General features: G+C 37.5%; 1 protein-coding gene across 3 annotated transcripts in view; it reads right to left on the bottom strand.

The window, feature by feature from the left end:
- The window catches only part of LOC117207109 (protein TMEPAI-like), a 54,894-nt gene extending 33,534 nt beyond the window's left edge, over positions 1-21,360 (bottom strand). The window contains exon 1 of one of the 3 annotated variants that reach the window (XR_004487469.1): positions 19,705-19,833. Coding sequence is in view for 2 of the 3 variants with exons in the window: in XM_033446988.1 (XP_033302879.1) it covers positions 19,705-19,833 (129 nt within the window). In the remaining variant the exon portion in view is untranslated. Of the gene's footprint in view, positions 1-2,952; positions 3,215-19,704 lie in introns of those variants that run through there. The other 2 variants (XM_033446988.1, XM_033446989.1) reach the window with 2 other exon arrangements.
- Between the last annotated feature and the right edge of the window lie 371 nt (positions 21,361-21,731).

Genomic DNA, 21,731 nt, shown 5'->3' with positions numbered 1-21,731 from the left:
AACATCGAATAAATGTGTATGTAAATATTTTCACTAATTTATCTATCAACTATCTGTAAGCTGTAACGCACTAAAATTTACTCTCTCTCTCTTTCTGCTTTTTTCTCAAGCTCGAATATTCTTTACAATTCATTAGTACAGATAACAGATTAACTATTATATCTATAGAAAGTATCATCTAGACAGTTTCTATATGCGGCGCGACGTTCCGTCTACAGTTAACAATAGCAACATCTAACGATCTATGTTTCTACCAGTTAACTTATTTTAAATTCCACGTTAAGATAAAAATTCCCCCGGGGAAAGAAATCCGAAGAACTTAACGTCAAAATTCGTCTCGCTTGCTCCAAACTACGTACTGTGTAAAACGAAAAGAACAAAATCAAATATTATTCTGCAACCAGAAATTCCTCAATTATTTATCCGTACAAGAATGCATGCAAGGAAAACGTTTCAAAGCTCTTAAAGTCCGAGAGGAATAAAAATTGCACGATGAAAGAACTGGTCTGGACAGCGTTATTCTAATGTACGAGCACATTCAGAATAGAAAATCGAGAGAAGCAAACGATGTTCGATCGGCGCGACGCGTTCTCCCTATTCCGATAGAATTGCGAGAAAACCGCTCTCTCTTCCTTGGCTGCAGCAGATTAAGATCGACAGGCATCAGGCCAGGTTTATGACACCGGAGAACAAGCAGTCACGAGAGCTGACTGGCTCTTTAGGGTCGACGCTCTTTCTAGCTACGTGATCGCTGTGAAGCGTGGAAAAGAAACGGCTTGCGCAACCGAAAACTCGATTATCGTTGCTTGTCCTAGGTCTTTCAAGGCCTCCCGTTAAAAAAGAAACACCGTTAGACAAGCGGAACTGCTTCGTGTGGCCGCGGACTGTCGGCGAGGAAACGAAAGTGAATCCTCCTTCTTCGCAGACCGTTTTACACCGTTAGTTTCGCCTCCACCATTCGCTGCCTGTCGACGTCGACACGCTGAATTCTGAATCCTTGATCTCGTTCGAGCGGAAGCTCGCCCGAGTAAAATGAAATCATTACGCGCTGCGCCGCGCCACCGGTGCGGTTACGAGCATCGATCCTGCCGCATACGAAGTTATAAATAGACTGCGGCTTTTTACGCATTTATAGAAAATTTGAAGACGCAAAAATGCCTATAACGAGTTTCGAAAATATATAAAGTATCCAAGGTATAGTAATTTTCGTAGCAGTGCTTTAATACGCAAAATGAATTTCTGTCTAGATTCTATTCTTTCAGGCGTACGTATTCGTAGAAATATGAATTTTCACGGGAAATTTTGTATTAACGTAGTTACGGATTATAAGGGACCGATGAAGTTTCGAGGGTTGAATTTTGAAAATAATATCGCATCGTTGGGCGCAAGAACGATTTTAAAATAAAGCGGATAAGGTATTTTAGCGTAGGATAATTTTTCCTCTTTTTCCATTTACGGGTATTCTATTGTGATATTTCTTCCGCGGCAAAATGAACAAATATATGAACAATACATCATCCGTACATATATTCTAAAATCATTCACATCGCTAAAAATTTCTAAACGAATCTAGAAAATTGTAAAATTGGAAATTTACGAATTGTTCATTGTGACTATTATTTCTGTGACAGATAGCCTACTTTACTTCGCTTAAATATCTCGTAGAAATTACGAACGAGGAGGCTAGGAATATTTGTTACATTGACCCAAGATGCTCGCAGCACGTTGGCTCGCGTCAAATGTGCTGTCGCTGATTATGAGAATGGCCTAAATCTAAAGGTATTTCAACGTTTGACAAGTGAAATGAATTTTGTTTAACGACGCAACAATCGACTTAGGATGGTCACGAATTATTGCGACATAAATAAACGCAACGCGGAATAAGTGATAAACTTATCTTTTTAGATTCTTGACTTAGGCCACTTTCATAATCACCGGCACAAATGAGCTATTGATACGCATTGGAATTACACTGAATGGACATCCATCAATATCGATCTCACTCGTTATCAATGACGAACAAAGCGCTAATATTACTACTTTCTCCGAAATCAAAGGATATTAATATAGACACGTATTTCTGGAATATTCGCGCATTAGAACTGATCAATGGCAATATCGTTGCTCCCTCGAAGCTGGTACACTATCTTTCTCATTAAAACCTACGAACTTGTCACTTCGTCGATGCTCATAAATATCGCTATCGGTTTCTCTTCGAGGTCACGGATCTGCATATCGTTCTTTATGGTATTCTCATTCTCTTCTTGTTTATAGTAATCGCATCCTCAGCTTGTTGAATATTCCAGAAATAATGACATCAACTGGCCAACGAGGGGAAAACAAATTACAACAGAAAAACACGTAGTTTCATATTAATTATCTTCTCTTTAATGCACCGGGAGCATGCACTTGGCGTTATTAACGACGAATCACGTCAATATCTCTCTGTGACGAATTTCATTTCGATGAGCTTTGATTCTGCTCGAATTTTCACGTCTCGTGTATTTTGAAATTTTTATATCTCGCTCAAAATTATAATTCAATCAACTAACGAATGAATCGAAATTCTTTCAAAGATCGGATTTACTTCAAATTTTCATTTAGACTATTCTCAGGCTGACGTTTGTCGCTTTTACCTCTATCCTTTCATTTTCCGAATATCCAAAGTTATTAGAACTTAGCACAAACGCGTCAGACTCAATATGTTCTGAATTAAAATAGAAAAAAATAAAGAAATAAAACAAACAGGAAAATTGCACGAAGCTGCCCTATTCCTAGCGTTAAATTAAATGATAATACAAGATGTAAATATGCAAATAGATGATACTTCTTCTCCCCTATAACCTCTCATTCCTTCTCCTAATCACCATAATCAACCTAAACAACGCAATCATCTTCGCTACTGTCCCTTAATTTAATATATTCCAACAAACTAACTATCCATAAAGTTACTATGTGTTCAGAAACATGAAAAACATCCATCATCGAGCAAAGATGAAACCCTCGGACACCCACTTATTCCTGATCCTCCCTAATAATCCCTGTTTCTGGATCGTGGCGCGCACCAGCATTACGAAACCAGCACTCTCGATGGGCTCGTGTCGATCCCTCAAGGACCACCAACATGGTCCACACGTGATCACTGGATCCAATGAGGAAACACGAACACGAACGTTTGCTGGAACCGGTGCAAATGGGTCTATTAATCTCGATTGGGCCAAGTGTCTGCGATCTAGCGCGACGTGCTGGCTAGACTAGCCACGTTATTCAGCCCGGTCGTCGCGTAATCGGCCTCTGCCAATTATCGTTATCGCCCAAGGCCAGCAGACGGACGATCGGTTCCGTTCTGATGTCGCGACGAACGAACGTGAGTTCACAGCATCTCGCCAGTTTAGAGAGCTCAGTGATATTCTGATCGACTTTGTTTAAGATACCTATAGCGTAGAAGATCGATTTTCTACATGAAATTTTCAACGCTTTTCCCTATTTTTATGGAAATTTTTATGGAAATTCGTCTGCCTTTATGAAAGGTAAATCTAAGTAAAAGTGTTGTAAAAGATGTAGGTGGAAAGCATTCAATTTGTACTGAATATTTATTGCTTGTAGTACGTGTAATATGTTCGTTGTTCGTAAGAAATGAACGAACGACGAACGATGAACGAACGAATAAATTAAAATTCACTAGAATAGTGTCCAACGACTTACGTATGAAATACTAAATAAGTATAATAAAATTTCTAACGTTCGCCAACAAATGCTTAATAAAAATGTCTTTATAGCTACTTATATAGTTAGCGGTGCACGTGTATGCAGACGAGAAAAACAGGGTCGGATGATAGAGGATGATTAGGTAGACAGATGGAACCTAAGAGGAACCAGACAGCGCCAGAAGAACGGGGGCCGGGACGAGAAACGTGTCGCCTGTTTCTCGACTGACGTAAGCGACTCGTTATCGGGACGACCTTAAGGCCAAACAAGCGCGACCGCGCCAAGAATCCAAGCGATTCTACGCTCAAGCGCGAACACTTCTACACTGACAATGCACGATGTACATGCTCTCGTGATTCGGCTCCAGGATTCGATCGTATGGACGACGCGAAATTTGAATAAATTTTCGAATGAAACTCGTTTTATTTCGATGAGATAGGTAAGATTGATTGGAAAGGTACGAGTAATTAAAATGTTGGACTTTTTCAAGTAGAAATACTGTCTGAATGCTGGATGAAAGATTATTTTCAAGAAACGATACTTGTAGATTTAATATGTAGGTTTAAGAATTTATTCTTACTATATTAAATATTATTTAAATTTTATTACGTTACTAAAGACCATAAGACTGAAAATTAGTATGACAATTATATCTAAAATAGTAGATACTATAGAAGGAGATTTTTTGAAGTAAGTTATTAACATTATACAAGATATACGACAATTTTAATTCTCATACACATAAAAATGTTTAGAATAAAATTTCGAACTCGTCGTATCGTCAAGTCATATTTCTGAAACAGCAATAACGATTTTAATAAGGAAGCTGAGCGCAAATTTACGCGATTCAACTTTTCGATCGCGTCCAATGAAACATTTTATTGCCAATTTTACCAGTCTGTCTGCGGTCTGTCTCGAAACGAGATTAAGAGATTTGAAATGGAATTTCGGCAATGTTTATTACATCATTTTGATAGATATTTAATGTCAGATAATCACGACGATGACGATATTATCCACGTTAAGTCCAATTTATGCAGAGGTCAGAAATAATCGTTAATTCTGCTTCCGTAAATCTTAGACTCTGCACAGCAAATCTTCGCGCGATATCTGAGCAATGTGGGACCTCCATCGAATAATTGTCACAGATACCACGTTACAATCGTTGATTTCTCTTAGATTCTTCTTGGATCCATACGACACGAAATAAAAATTATATTGCAACAGATGTTATATTGTTTAATGTTTCAATGTTTGTGATATTGCATGTATTGTTAGATGGCGTATTTTATATTTCTCAAAGATAAAGTATTCCAAAATTTGTAAAAAAAGGATTCGCTAACGTATAGTCGTGGCTGGGTATCAACAAATGAATGTGGACTTTACTCTTCCAGAAATAATGTGGCAACAGATAAAACCCCATAAAAGTGAAAGCAACAGAGATACAGAACAAATAAAAGTCCCGCCAGGGAAACAAACAGTTCATACAAAGTGGAAATAACAATGATAATCGTGTAGAAAATTTCAATAGATTTTCACTGTTAAACCAAGACGAGCGGACGCAAGAAATTGAAATTGACAGAAACATCAAATATAATTAAAAAATCGTGCCTCATATGAATGGAAGATATAGCCAATTACCCGCTCATGCTGGACAACATTAAAACTGTTCTCACGGAAGAAGATTTCGCCCCAGTGTGTAAAACAAGTGAAGCAACAGCGGTGGACGCTATCAAAATAAATACAAATACACCAGACGCCTAGCGGAAGCTAATCCATCTTCTACACCAAAATAAAATAACATACCACACATACCAACCACGCCAGGAAAAATCCTATAAAACAGTAATTAAAAATGAGAAAGAAAAAAAGATGAGAAAGATGCACAACTCTTGTAGATCAAGAGCCAGATGATAATAATAAAGAAATTTACAAATTGAAATATCTTCTTAATATTATAATAAAAGCGGAACCTCCGCGTAAGAAGAATGTAATACGTCAGTATGAAAAATATGGACACGTGGTCTGACGATGTTTGTCAGACGTATGATAGAAAGAAAAAAATAGAAATTAATATTTTCTTGATCGTCATCGTACGATTAAGGAATGATTTATTTTTGCGATTATATTCTTACCATTTTGTATTTATAAAAAGTGACTCTTTCATATATATAACTATAATAATATTAATCACAGATATATTATATAATATTCTAAAAATATGAAACTCTCGTTCGATGGATCCTTATGTGAGAAGGATAAATAAGGAGAATTGTTGAAACGAAGTATCGAATATCGTTATAAAAGAAACGTTTAAAAAAATGAACGATCGATCGTTTCAAATAGTCTGCGCCGGATAATTATAATCGACTTATCGTAAATGCGAGTTGGAGTTATTGATAATCAGACATTGCAACACATTCTACACTATCGATGAATACTGTGAATTCTGAATAGCTTAATAATCGCAAAATTAAGAAGACACAACATCCTACACGAGTCAGATAGATATTGAACAGACTGATAGTTTTTATTCATTTTTGTAGACTTTGTTTAATTACGAATCGGTATTACCGGATGCTATACTGATTAACATTTGCATGGTTGACCGGGCAGTAGTTGATTAAAAAGGTAAGACGCTTAAGATAAATCATTAGAGTCAATTAATCGATTTTCCTCTCTTATCCTACATAATTTTTAATTAAATTAACTATTTAAATTTTAAGTGATATTTTCACTTTTGAAATCTATTACTTAACCATACACAACATTAGAATTTTTCTTTCCTTATAATTACTAATGTTCATAGTTGACGTTACGTTCTAATTGGATAAATAGAAAATTAGTTGCTTAACGACAAAACAATGACGTCATAATAAAATAGAATAATGTATTCATTATTACGTAAACGCCTGAGAAATACAGATCGAGTTAAGTCGAACATTTACTCTGTGTCTGACCATAAACATCCTTTTCTACTTCCCTGAGCCGCGTCTTCCCAAGAATAAGCGAATCGTATTTTATCTAAAGAACTTAATCAGCTGCATTACTTATACGTATTAAACAAATTTCAATAAAATATCGTCTGAAAGAATAGACATTTTAGAATTCAGAATTCTTTTAAATATTAAAATATTCAACACCACACTACATGCGAAACGTACAAATATAGATACATGTCTGTCAAATCTCTTCCTTCTTTAATAAAACACTAGCTGGGTTTTACTAAATTATTTAATTCCGTGATAGATAAGTGTTTCATTTATAGGTTTCGCAGATTTTCTGGACATAAATTTTATACAACCTGAAATAGCGAACGAAAATAATGAGGATGTACCTTCTCGCGTCGAAAGATTTGGGAAAAGATTTGGACGATTTGAGGCAAAAAAAAAGAACGTAAGAATGTAAAGTTACTGGCGTTGACAAACATAGACAACTCATCCAAACGAAAATATATGAAACGCTTCAATATTGCAATAAATTGATAACTCGCTTAATCTTCGTTTAAATAGATAAAACTTAATATGAAAAAAAGTGATTGTTCTGTTATCCCAAAATTTCTGTCATCCTCTTAATTTAGATACAACAGACTCTCTGTATTTAATAAAAAATAATTAAATACCTATCACCTGGCGCTTAATATTCTTGCCAAAAGGGAACTAAAATATTCTTTCGTTCATTCATGTTACTCGATCAAAATCTCACAGCCAAAATAACAAGAGATCTACCTTTAGAAAAAGAAAAATCAGATTTTCTTCGTTTCGTATCGACCATAGGTGCCGTTAATCATCCTCGATTCTGCTACAATCATTCTTCTAATCATTCTTTCGCGGTCGAGGAGCTAGAGACTTAGCCGAGGATCGACGTTGGCCATCTCGACCAATAAATCGCGACACAGCGCAGTACAGCATCGAGCAACGTGCTGATAGCAACCGTAAAGTTGCGTGACGCGACGTGGTTGCACGAAATAAGTAGCGTTTCCGCATTTGTATTTCATCCGACGCATTTATAAGCTTACGTCCGGCTTGCATGACACTAATAACAGCGATAGAGCGCTCACGTGGCAAGAGAAGGGATTTCGTACGACCCAACAGAATGGAAATTAGTGTTAGTTATTCCACATAGGGATCTCGTAATGAAATTAGAAATGGACAAGAGAATATAATGCTTTTAGACGTTAGATGGTGGTAAACAGACAGACGAGTTTGTTGGGTCGTAGAATAAAGGATAGGGTTAACTGAGTTACAAGCGATTACGCGTCGAATCCTTTTACGTAAATAGAATAGAAGATTCTGCACTTTGCCGACGAATTGTGTTGTAAATGTATTTTAAGAAGGCTTGAAATTCTTTTCGTTCTGTTAACTCGTTGCATTTTGTACGTAAAAATAGACTGCTGCAGTTTGAATAGAAGACTCGCTGAGTTTGTTAAATATTTCCAATAAATATTGTCGTAAGATTTGGATAGAGGATCCACTAAACTTTTTACATACTTTTGCCTCATCCTCGCCAAATATTTTGCTAAGATTTGAGAAGATTCGCTAATCGTATGGTTTTTAAATAATCGGCCAAAACTGTACGTGTATCTTGGTAAGAAATTGCGTTAAGAGAAAACTCGAAGATCATAACAAGGAAATAAAGTACATATTTTGTACAATATAAAAATGTACTAACGATAAATGACATTCTAGCGATTTTTGTTTTCCACGGAACCTTTCCTCGAGTAAATCTAGGCCAATGGGTTCGATCTTGCGACCCCATAAACAAAACGAAAGAAAACGTCAGACGATAACATCGTATCTTCCGCGCAGCCTGCCCCCGATCTGCAAATAATAGCCGAGGATGATAAGGCGTCGATTGTTTTCAAGTTCTGTGTTCTCAACGTATCAACCACACATCTCTCGTATAATACAGAGAGAAAGGTAAGAAAAAAGGGGGAAATGAAAGGAGAAGATCACAAAATGAAAGAATGTCGAGAGGACAGGTGAGGACTGGAATATATCGACAACAGTTTTGGTCGACTGACGCCGATAATAATAAACTTTTGTATAATGCCAGCCGTCGGATTTGTCAGTAGCTAACAATTTGTCATCATTTGTCGTGGACGTCAGAAACGATAATACAATGGTCGTTCTAAGAAACTCGTTATTCGACTGCAGGAAAGTCATTTGTATGTCCATAATAGTTAGTAATCAATCGATAATTTACTAGATTATGCAAAATATCGTGCAGTGGGTAAACATGATCGATTTGCATGGTTTTATGACAAACTATTTTTGTGATTTATTAAGGATAAAGCTACAGGGAAAATGCTGCAACTAAAAACGTAATTTTTTCAAGAAACTCATTTAATGATTTAATCACGTAATTATGGAAAACTTTTTTTATTTCATTAATAGTCTTGAATTTTCGAAGATCTTCATAAAAAGTATCTATTACGTTTATGTGCCTTACTTGCTCTAAAGAAAAGGAACGTAACAAGCCTCCACATCTTCCTCTCTAAATATGTAACACGATTCTTATCTAAATATATATAACGCTTCTATTCTGGTAAATAATCCATTCGTAAAAGTATCAATAGTGGATAAATAACAAATTCACATACTTTTTCATATTCCATATTATATACATCGTATCATACTTCATGTACGTATACATTCCATTTTTCATACAGTAACACACACACACACATGATTACCATGTACCAACAACGAAGAAAGATCAATTTTAACGTAAAGCACGTAGCAAATTGAAAAGCAACGCTAAACGTTTATAACAACTTTAACGAACGCAGTGAAACATGACAGCGTAAAGCTTAACTTCCCTCTTTACGTATGAACAACCCTAAAAATCCGGAATGGGACGGTTGGGAAGATCTTCATCCACACTTCCATCCCGATTGAAAGTTCTCTCTCGTTCAGAGCAAATATCAAGACTAACCATTCCGTGAGCCTCATTTTTCAAGAGAATCTCGAGTCTACGACGTACACCGTACACGATCGTCCGCAAAGCGATTTTCTCTGTAATCCTTCGGCCGTTCTCGAGTTGGTTAATCGTCGAGGAGCCACCCCCGTAAAATGGTCTCGCGAAGCTGGAAACCGCCACGCGAAGGAGTACGCGCGCGGCGAGACTGAAAGCGCGCGAGTACGCGTTGTTCCAAAGGACTTCTTGTAATTAACTGTCTAGACTGCCGACGTTATTATCTGGGCCTCGTTAGCGTTATCTCCGGCAAGCCGAGAAACGTCTGCTGGAAATTACGCGCGCGTGTGTTCTCGTGATGTCTAACACTAACACTCGAACGTGCTCGCGCACTCAACGTCTGAAAACTGCCACGTGCCTTTTTTCGTTCTATATATATACATCTATTGATAAATACTAGGACAGTTACGAAAGACGAGGCGAGCTTAGAATATTAGAAAATTGCCGAGATCTTGAATAACGCATTATTTAATAACCACGATAACTCAATTTATCGTTGTATTTATTATGTCATTTACATAGTTTCAAGTATATTAAAACTCGTATCAATTAGGAATAGTGTCTTGTGATTATGAAAATTTGATGCTATGAAAATGGAATGTAGAAGCTGATAAAAGAAACGGTTCGTTGGAAAATAACAGCGAACGCGATAAAATAATAAAAATAAAAATAACCACTCAGTGTCAATATTTTTCGTAACCACTATAATTGTAGACAGTGGCTCACGACAGAAATCCAACATTTATTATAGAACATCATGTTTCTCGTATAAAATATTTTAACATCCCGTTAACGGTACAATACTATAATACATTTTTACGATCTTTGTGAAATATCTCTGCAAAGATCAGAACGATGACGTGTCAAAGTGTTGCATGTCGCGTGGCGTGTAAATCGATTAATTAATTACGCGTGACTGGACAGCGAGGGTGAGTAGCGACGTTTCTGGAACAATTTCTGAGTTTCAAGGCCAGGTTACATGTTAATAACCTCGTTCATTCCGCGGCAATTACTGTGACGTGGACGTAAGGGTGCATCGGAGGGTGTTTTGATAATAGGCGTAGATTTGTGATCATTCATTATTATTATTTCTGAGAAATTCCTTTGTAGTAGCTGTTAATATGTATTATGTCACTATATGTGTTTTACATAGTAAATCATAAAATCCCTCTTCCATAATCAAAAACTATACCCTGTCACAATCTGCCACTATAATCCTCTCATGCTACTATACAAATTACCCATTCCTAACATTGTGAATTAATAATCCCTGTAACCAGCTTGAGATTGATAACAAAACTTGGAAATTACCAAACTACCTACTACTATTCGCGAAACGTTATCGATTCGACGTCTACGCCATTTAATTTTCAGGATATAGCTTGGAACGTTCGAGGATCAAACACATTTATCGTACCGTAATCTCGTAGCGTGGAGGCGCGACGATGCAACCCTCGAAAATTTACGCGAGCGTGCATCGTAATTACTGGTCTCGCTCTATACAACTTAATGAAACGGAAGTTCCGTCGACGGCGTGCGTTATACGTACAAATGGTATCTTCAAACCTATATCGTATACATTATATATATATGCATGATGAATTTTTAAAACTCTTATTTCTTTTCAATAATTTATGTTCCTTATCTACTTAATAATCTTTATTTAATAATTATGTTAATAACTGTTGCGCAAAAAAAAATCGGTAGACTGCAGATTTTGCGTGCATTTATGGTAGATTCAAATTTTAATTTATGGTTATATACACTATTATATACCATTAATATAATATATTAATATAATATATTAATGGTAGATTTAAATCTACCATTTACGAATGAATTTAAAATGCGCATAATATGCGTAAGTACATAAAATATGCCAAGTTTAACACGTAACATCCCATTACACGTAACATTTAGTAAGGAAAGCTTTCTGCTTAGATTCTATTTTTATTCTTTTAGTCTGCCTTCGTAAAAACATAAATTTGCATACGTGTTGGCGATTTAGTAATCCGAATACGTGTAAAATATCGAATACTCGTCGAGCTATCAAAACCTATCTGAACTCTTCAGATTTTTAAATCTATCGAGATTTTCATGATTTCAGAGTCAGATTTTCAGGCTGCCAGAGTTTTAAGTTTCGATCACGACTTTTTTTCGTAACAAACATATTCAAACTCGAAACGATTCGAAGCGTTTCACACGCCATCGTTGGTTACACGTTTCACTCGTTACACATTCACGCACCTGTAAGGCAGAATATGTTACGCATCATTGCTGGCTCGCGATCCCATTGTGATCCCGACGCAATTTACGAGGACGTGCATCGACGATGAAGTGCTCGGCGCGCGACAATAGCTTTAATTTCGCGAACCGAAGGCAACTTGGCGGCCTGTGATCGAGAACCAGGAAATCGACGGGAAATTACGGTCACGTCGCGCCGCGTCATGTCAATCGCTCGTGTTAGCAATCGGCTGTTAATAACAACGTCCTTAATCGTTCGATGTGCTCGCTTTGGTTTACGTGGTTGTTCATTTTTCACAGAAGATTCGATTGAATATGTTTAGCCCTTTTGAAAATGAATTTTTTTCGACAACGAGAAGAAATGTCCTTTTGTTATTTTACACACAATTTCTCTTCCTTTCAATTTCAGCTTTTCGTTCTTTTGCGTTAACAATTCCCAAATGGGATGAAAATAACGAACGAGTATATCTGAAAAGAATGGTGTACATAAACAGATTTCGAAATATTTTTCGAAAATGATAATTTGAAGTTATCACGGACACGGGTCTCATTACCAGACTACGGATTTTTATGCAAATTCATATTTTTTGAGAATACTGTTCAGGATTTGAAGTGACCGTGCGTTTATGACTCGAACAACGCCTCTTCTTCGGTCTCAACAAGATCTTACAACGGTCGTGGTCAAAACATTCGACTTACTTAGCTCGTACAGATAAAGTGCCAAACTATCCTAACACTGAATATATTAAATCTTCTTCACCTGTAGCGTTAATTCATCGAAGGTTCGTGATATCAAATCTATTTAGTTGATAATTCGCAGCAAATACAATTTAGAGATAAATTTGTAAAATAATTAAAATAATTTTGGTTATCTATATCTTCGATATTTATATATTTTTTCGTATTACGTGCATTCCGTGCAACCTTGCATTTTCAAATTTCCTATAAATGCATAAAAATTCACGGTCTACTGATTACATTAAAAAATGCTGGCGCTCGTTAATTCAGTTTGTTCGTTAGCCTGGCCTCTCAAGGCTATCATTTTGTGGAACGTGGTTGTCGACCCAGTGTTATCGTCGTGTTATGTCGACACTGGCACGAACACATCGTTGACACGCAACCCTTTGACAACGGTTCGCATACGCACGCGTGTAATCGCGCGTTACTTTTCCTCCCCTTGCTGATATAACCGAGGTATTGCATGGTCGTGCAAGATTGTCGTGCAATCACGAATCGCGACAAGGAACAGGAACAGGAACAGGTTGAAGTTCTTCACGACGTATGAGTTGTTTTATTTAAAACTTTTTATATACTTCCTTAATATCGAATCTGGAGTAATTTTAATTATTAGAGATGGAGATTTCGTTACTAAAGCAAATAATAAAAAATGGTATTATAAATATATATAGGGGAGAGATTTTTCAAATAAAAAAATTGAATAATTCTATTACTATGGACTATGAGAATAACTGATAATACATTGGTCGTATAATTGATTACATAGAATTGTATTTTTTAGAAATTTTTTAATAATTTAAATTTTTAATAATAGTAAAAAATCCGGCAGAAATGTTTCATAAGCACCACCAGTCCCCCACTGTACTCAGCAACAGCAACAAGCCGCAACAACCTTGAATCCGTGCACGCGACATCGATCATAGAAGAACCTAACCGAATACAGTAGGATTACGCGTTGCAAACTCTAGATCCGACGTTTCCATTTTCGTCATGCTCTCTCTCTCTCTCTCTTTCCCCCCCTCTTCCTGTCTGTAAAACAACGCGACCAAAGCGTCCGCAAATCCTCACGCGATCTCTCGTGTATTACGTGTAAAAAAACACAAAATACATGGTGGTACGATAAATCGCGATAGAGTCGTAAAAATGGCAACGAAACGGGGGAGAAGACCGGTAAAAAAAAAAATCGCGCTTCGGTCTTCCGAATCGAGGCAAGTGGAACGTGAAAAGCGTGCGTCGACACGGTCGATCGACGCGCGAGTTGGACGACGAGATAGTGTGGTTGCTGAGAGCTGGAGCCTGGAACGCGTTTCCCACGGGCCAGATAAAAAGAAAGAGAGGGAGGATGAGAAAAGAAAAAAGAAGAGCGGGAAATAAGCAGGCTGACCTTAATTTCGTCGCGGAAAAACAGTCCGCTTGGTGGTTAGGGGCACGCGTACGCGAGGGACGTATGCTGTCGTGTGTTTTAACGAACCGGCCGTGCATTCGATACTAATGAGCCAGATTAGATATGAACCGTTAAAACCGCGATATAAATCGCTACGTGCAAATGCAGCCGTATTTATGAGTGGGAATAAACTGGATCATAAAAATATTTGAACGTTTGTCACTGAACATTTCTACGTTACATAATATTTGGAAATTTCATCCGCACTGCAATGTGATACGATCGTCGAAATTATATTGATTTCTGAAAGCAGCCTGAACATGTATATACAAATGACAAAATATTTATTGGAAACGTATGACGTTTAATAAAACATTAATGTACGGTGTATTTACACTTACAGGCCATCTTCAGCATACGCGTAACAAGTGTTAAACATTCTACGTTATTCACAAAATTATATTCAGGGAAAATATTCGACAAAATTAACTTGTTAATAGAAAATTGATTTGCCGGCTTTATTGTTAATCTTATAGTCAATTTTCGCCATATAATATAATCGCTTTGAATATTGATTCAGGTATACGTATTAACGTAATAGATAATTGATTATTTAATTACTTCTGCAATCTGTGCGAAGCAATACGTGTACTTGTTCAAATAAGTAGATATCTGTATACTTCAAGAGAAGAGAAGAAGCACGAGAGACGTATGTACAGTTTGACTGAATGTCGAAAGGTGAAGGGTGTGGTTGGGTCTTCTGGGTGAACTATGGGTGAGCTAGGTAAGATGCACTGTGGGAAATACCATGTGAAATGACTGAACGAGACGTTGTTATTCGAAAGTTCGAACAGACGACTTTTATGTTCCAAATGGATATAATGCGAATATAATGAGAAGAAAACGAACAATGTTACTTTAACATAGTACTCGTATATCAAAAGTATGAGAGTACAAGGAGTTTTATTGAAGCACTGACGAGCGAAAGGCACGTGTTCTTGTATTAATTTGGTAAATGAACTATGACGCGGTTCGTTGTTCCCATTTTTGTCTCGAACGTTCCCAAGAGTATGGTTGAACAACACACGCGTGTGAGAAAGCCTGCTGTTTACGATTTGTCATGGAATCGTAAAAAAGCCTTTCAGTCGACAGTCGTAAACCTAAATGCTAATTACGGAGGATGAACACAGAAATTCTGCCCTCAATTTATGTATATGATTCAGACGTTTTATACATTGTACTGACACACAAGTTAAAGGTTAAAGAGAATTTTTTCGATTGTGTACCGAAGAATAAAAATAATCGTTTCCGCGTTTAATTCTGCAACCTAAAAATAAGAATTGTATTCAATACTTTGCTAATATAAACAACGGTAAAAAAAGCACGACTTTTTTTAGAGTTTACTCGTATCATGATAACGAAATTATTTTTTATATTAAAGATTATTTGCAAGAAATAAAATCTCTGTTAGATGTAAAAATATATCTACAAATAGATTCATTTTAGAGTTAACAATAATATGTCTTATGAGATATTGATAATATTGCTAGTAATGTACATGTGTACATTGATTAATCTTTCATTTTTCTCTAATCTCAATCCTTTCTTTGTTATTTCTAATTAAAATTTCTTCGTAAAACTGGATGCAGTGTACAGAATATTTCCCATGGAAAACTTATACAAAGATATCTGAAAGTATCGAAGATCGAAGGCAGAATACCTGGAACGCTAGTCTGGAATAGAGAAGGGGCTATGTTTGAATTGTAATGGAATAGAACATTCCTGTTTTCTCTCATAAGAAGGGGAAGAACGAAATGTTAAATCACGTTGCATCTCTCTTCCATTAACAGTTTAAATTAGAGAAACTATTAGGCTATTAAACACTTGAACTATTTAGGCGACCGCGACCTAATCCTCTTCTATAATTATTCATTTTCCAAATATCTCATTCAATCTCTTTCATCGAAAATGAATCAGCAATGTATGAATGATTCTATGAGAAGCGACATTAGGACTCTCTATGTATGAAATTCTCCAAAAATAATGAATCCTAAAATTCGACTATGTTTGAGAGAAAGAGGATGGTCGTTGAACTCTGTGTAATCAGAATTTGATCGATATTCTTAAAAGAATGAGGATGGATGGAATTTCTTAGTTTGATTTAAAAATTATATACATATAACAAGTAATAATTGCAATAATCTAATCACACAAGAACCTACACTATATACATACGTACATAATATTTAATAAGCGAAACAAATCTCTACGATAGTTGTATTCATAACACAGTCATAATTATAAAATACAATAACGTAGTAGCAAGCAAATATGAATATAGATATGGCACATGCGATGTATGGAAAGTTAGTTCAATGTCCATTTGCCACACTTAGAACAAGCATTAAGCTTCACTTAACATTTGTGTATCAGGATAAGTAGAGAAATAAATTTTTAAATAAAAATACACATACAATTTTTTTTTTATTTTAAGAGTATTTTATTGAAAATCCCTGAAAATAGCCAAAATTTAAAGAATTTTATTTTATTAACCGTTACATACGTATAAATATAATCCACGATCTTATTTTATTCTCATTTTCTTACCTACACATTTCTTAATATTCTACAAAATCCTATGGATCTTACTACACTTCCTGCTCTCTATATAACGAACTGCTCGCCACACCAAATACAAATTAATGAAAACTTCTGTCAAACCAATTTTTCCATAAACTAATTACCTTCAAAGACTCGCTTCGAACTTCAAAGATACCTATTTTTACTTCGTTTTTACCTTTCTCACGATCAATGGACCACAGTCGGCGGAGGTCATGCATTTTAAGCTCACCCTGTATAAGCAGACGTCGAGGTCGACCTCACGATCGGACTGATGACATTTAAAAGTGCTACGGGAAGGTATCGACATCGACCGAGAGAAAAGGGCGAGAGAGAGATGATCTGTGCGAGGGAGAAGAGGCAACGAACTACGTGCGAGACGGAATAAACGAACAGACAGACGAATGGATAAAGAGAGAAAGGAGAATCGTAATGGGAGCGAAGGAGACCGATCGTCGACCCAGACGAGAAAACTGCAGTGAAAGCCCGGCTCGCATTCTGGGCCAGACGGAAGAAACACGAAGCAGACGGTGTAACGGCCTCTCCCTCTCTTCCCTCCTCTCTCTTTCTCGTTCTCGCTCCTATCGATCGCTCCCTCTCGATTCGCCACACGACTGGTCGCGTACGCGTCGGCACACGCTCGTTTTTCCTATTTTTCTTCTAAAGAGCCCGGTGTACCAGAGTGAGTATCCGTCGACTTTCGCGCTCTCCCATCTGTCGAGGGCGAGGGTGGCGGAATGCTTGATTATGCAAACGATGGGGCCGCGATTTGCCCAATCATTCGGACAACCTTCCAACGCGATTCTGACGGCAACGAAATAACACCAGGATGAATTATGAGATACCCGTGCACTCGTTGCCGTGTTTTTCTTCTTTTATATGATCTTTTCATCTTTTGGATGTGCGAAACTACCTACTAGATGTGGGAGGGTCTTAGATATAGCACCAAATTTTCGATATTTTTAATCCTTTTACGTCATACATTATGCAGAGTATTCTACTTTTTAATGAACTGTTTTCTAATTAAAAGTTATATGTATCTACCTTCGACAAAGCTGCCTGAAATTTTAGCACGTTATGTCTGCAAAAGATTAATTTGGAGAAAATTAGCACAATCTTTAGAATAGTAGAATATTATACCATTGCGATTAATCGTATCATAGCTTCGTCAAGTATTATCGACCCACAATAGCAATAAGATTTTCAGTTTCTGTCGCTGAATTCTACGATACATATTTGTCAATAGGCGACAGTGAATAAAAAAACGGATACATAGCTTACGATAAAAAGCTGTCTGTAATGCAATTTTCAAGAAAAAGAAATTCTTTGCAAAATTGTAAATAGTACTAAATAAACGATAACGCCTTAACCAATAATACGACCGATTCATCATCGATGAAAATCATGATGAAAATCATGATGAGACATTAGTCACCATTTCGAAAAGTGGTCGACTCGACTAAACGTGATTAAACATTGATAAATCGTGAATCAACGATCGTCAGACGTCAAACGTATTTCCTGAGAATATTAATAGATCAATTCTACGCGAGACCAGCTTATCGAAATATTATTACCGCGGGTTGAAACAAGCCGGTTCCGTGGACGGTAGACGGAAGCTGTAGATAAGCGTGAAACAGAAGCAGAGACAAGAAGAGAGGCGCAAAGTAACACGTGGGCTGCGCGATTAAAGCGATTAAAAATAAACGTCTAGTCTCCTGATATCAGATTTGCTCTGTTTTACGCCGGGCATCCGTTCACGTCGCGCTTAACATGCGTCTAATTAGCTAAATTATCGACTCTCTGACTATATACCTCACGCGATGCTGACAAACTTTCGCGAAGATCAATGTTAGACTTATGTAATATCGACGAGTTGATACGAATTTGCATTGTAAAAGAAGGGAAATTAATTCACATATACATATTGCATATACGTATATCGATTTAAATTTTAAATGTACATTTTGAACTGTATATAGCGTACTTGTATATACATAAGTACATGTAGTAAAATATTCTATTAGTTTAATAGTAATAAAACTTGGTTTATTAGGTAAGTATAAATTAAATATACAATTGTTATTAATAAAAATGAAGTTCCATTAGGAACAATTTTCAAATGGTATTATCATTGACTGATAATAGCTCGAACTTTGTTAATTTTAGAATGTTAATTTTAGTTTATATCCGGTATTTTAAATGATAAAGACTACGAATGACATAGTAAATGACACGTATAAATTAAAATTTAAGTTGGATAGTCCAAATGTTAATGAAATGTCAGCGGTTGAGGCCTAAATTTTGGTAAAATAACGGATAATTGGTAAAATTAAGTATTTCATGATGGCATCTTCGAATTCTGTTCTTTGCAATAATTTGAATCGCGTGATATATTATAAATATTGAATTCTTGAAATATACATAATCTAAAACGGTATATAGCCCGATAATTAACAAGTCAAATTTTCTACAGATACGTTTGTTAAACATTTGTTACATAAATGTCTCTCTTATCTGTAACTTCGATATGAAAATATCATTACTAAAGAGAAACTCGATCACCTACAATAGATGACATTTTATCGATCGAGGTAATTCCCTGTAAATTGCAGCGTCATCGCGGTATATAACTATATTTTTAAACAATTCCCTTAATACATCCTATAAATTCTCAATTACGTCACATACGCAAAATATTCATAATAGTATCCTTCTAATCCACATTCTTTTCTTCTTTACGTTCTTTCACAATACTTAACCAATATTAAATTAGTAATACTAGCGAATCGTCAAATTAAAAGTTCATCTTTATTATTTTATTATTTCGTATCGAACAGGACACCTGACTTAAACTACATTTAGTAACTAGTTAGTTTTATTACCAACCTTACCGCCGTTATATAAGAGAATATACTAGCGTTAGTAATTCTTGTAACTTGTAACTTGTAAAATGTCACTAACGCTATGAATTTAATCGTGCAAGAGAGCCGGAGAAAAATAAATGTAAAATTGATTTCATTTGATTAACATACCACAAGGGCCATGTCGCGTGGTTTCGAACCCTGAACGTGAAGGATTCGTGCGCCCAGCTCAAGCAGCTTTCTCCTCAACTGTTTCACAGAGACGCCGAGCGTCTGCATGCAGCGACGCCTCAGCTTCATTTGAACCGTGCCGCCAGGTTGTCGACGTGCTGGAAACCACTGGCCGTCAGCTGTCAAGCTGGCATATAAACACTCTCGACTCTCGCGGCCCGTTGCTATTCCGTCAAACCTGCTCTTTCCTCGAATTTCTCGTCATTGCTCACTTTTTTTACTCTTCTTTTGTTCTCACGTTCAACAAAAGTTCGTTAGAAAATTCTTCTTAAATATATATACAATTATATAATTTTTCGTGTCTTCCAAATTTCTCGAAGCAACGGACAGGAAAGAAATTGAAGAAGGCATGCGCGAACGTTAAAGTGTCATGATAGGTGACAGACAAGAGCTATTCAGCGTGTCTCAACGACGTCTTTACGTCGACAATCGATCTCCGATTATGTTAAGAGGAAACGACCTGATTTCAGCTTAATTCGATCCGTTGCGTTTTCTCGTAAATATATATGCCACTTGACCACAGACTATACGGTTGTTTAACGAGTGTCGTTCTTCGATAGCATGGCGTTCCTTTTTTTCTTTTCTTTCACGTCCCACCGATATTTACAGAACACTCCTTCGAACTACGTCTCGACCCGTTCGTATTGCCTCTGTGTATCTGTGTATTCCCTATTTGTGTGTGCACGAATGTATATACAAGTTGGCGCGGATGGTCACGCGAAGAAAAAAGCAAAGAATTCCTGGAGGCTTCTGCGAAGGAGGCACCGTCGTCTCGCGGCCGAAGACCGGGTGAAAAGGAATCCTCTTGTGTCACTCACAAGCCGAGACATTAAATAATGCACCGGTACACGCGTCGTCTTTTGACAGGTACGACCTTGACTTTCGAACGCCAGACTCGTTTCTTACTTGTGCGTTTCTCTCTGTCACTCGCTTTTCTACCACGATTCTTTCGAAACAATCTTCTCGTATCTGCATGAACGACTCGCGTTCATCGTCTACGTCTAATAACAAACTTCTTTCTTCTCGATCGTCGATGCGCGACTGCCAGTCGGCTTGTCGCCGTTTTTCTAGCCCAGGCGACCACTCGTTCACGAAACACACAGATAGACAGATGAGACGAACGTTAGTAAAAAAAGACGCACTCTGTTGGCCAACTTCCCGCTTGTGGCTGCTCCGTGGCCCACCTAGAAATGTCAGTGGCGGTCTTGCCAAAGTCGATGATTTCGATGACACGACCTCTGATGCTACGTTCTGAATTACAACAAGAACCACAGTGTGTGTTTTCGTTCTTATTTCGTATATGTGTCTGCAGATGTGGATTAATAGAAAAGAAAATTCATGCACTGCCGGAGGATCTCGTTTTCCTGTACTCGTCGTGCCGCTAAAGGACGGTTCGTCCTAGCGGTCGAGTCTCTTCTTTGCACACCGTACCTCGCGACAAACTAGAAAGCGGAACCAGCTCCGCAATGGAAAACCCTGAACGAAGTCTTCCAATACATCCGACACGTTCCAAGTCCAGCGGCAGACTGAATTCGTCCGGTGGCTGTCAGGCCGCAGCACCGTCGACGCCGAGCGTTTCTCCCATCCACTGCCGCGCAGACCCTTTCCACCAGTCCCCCACTACTCATAGTCGGCGCAGCGGTCGCATTTACCTTTTCCTCTTGCCTCTCCAACGTCCTAACCTCGGCTTGCAGAAAGACTCCCGACTCCCGATCTATCGCTGTTCCTTTCTCTGTCTGATACACTGGCAGACGCCGCGCCGCGTCGGTGCGCGCACACAGAGAGTCAGCAACGTGTCTCCGCGTACCCTTGCAGCGGGTGTCCTGCGTGCAATAGTGTCAGTACGGCATCGACGTAGCGAACTGCATGTGAGACACGAACATAGACGAGCAAACACACGCGTGGCCCGGGCCAGCAGCCGGTTAAGCCAGTACATATGTCGCGTCGCGTCGCGTCGTAGCGTAACG

This window comes from Bombus bifarius, unplaced genomic scaffold, assembly GCF_011952205.1.
Source record: "Bombus bifarius isolate JDL3187 unplaced genomic scaffold, Bbif_JDL3187 scf7180000008022, whole genome shotgun sequence".
NCBI lineage: Eukaryota > Metazoa > Arthropoda > Insecta > Hymenoptera > Apidae > Bombus > Bombus bifarius.
Note: the sequence above shows the minus strand (reverse complement) of the source record. Positions and strands in the feature narration are given on the sequence as shown.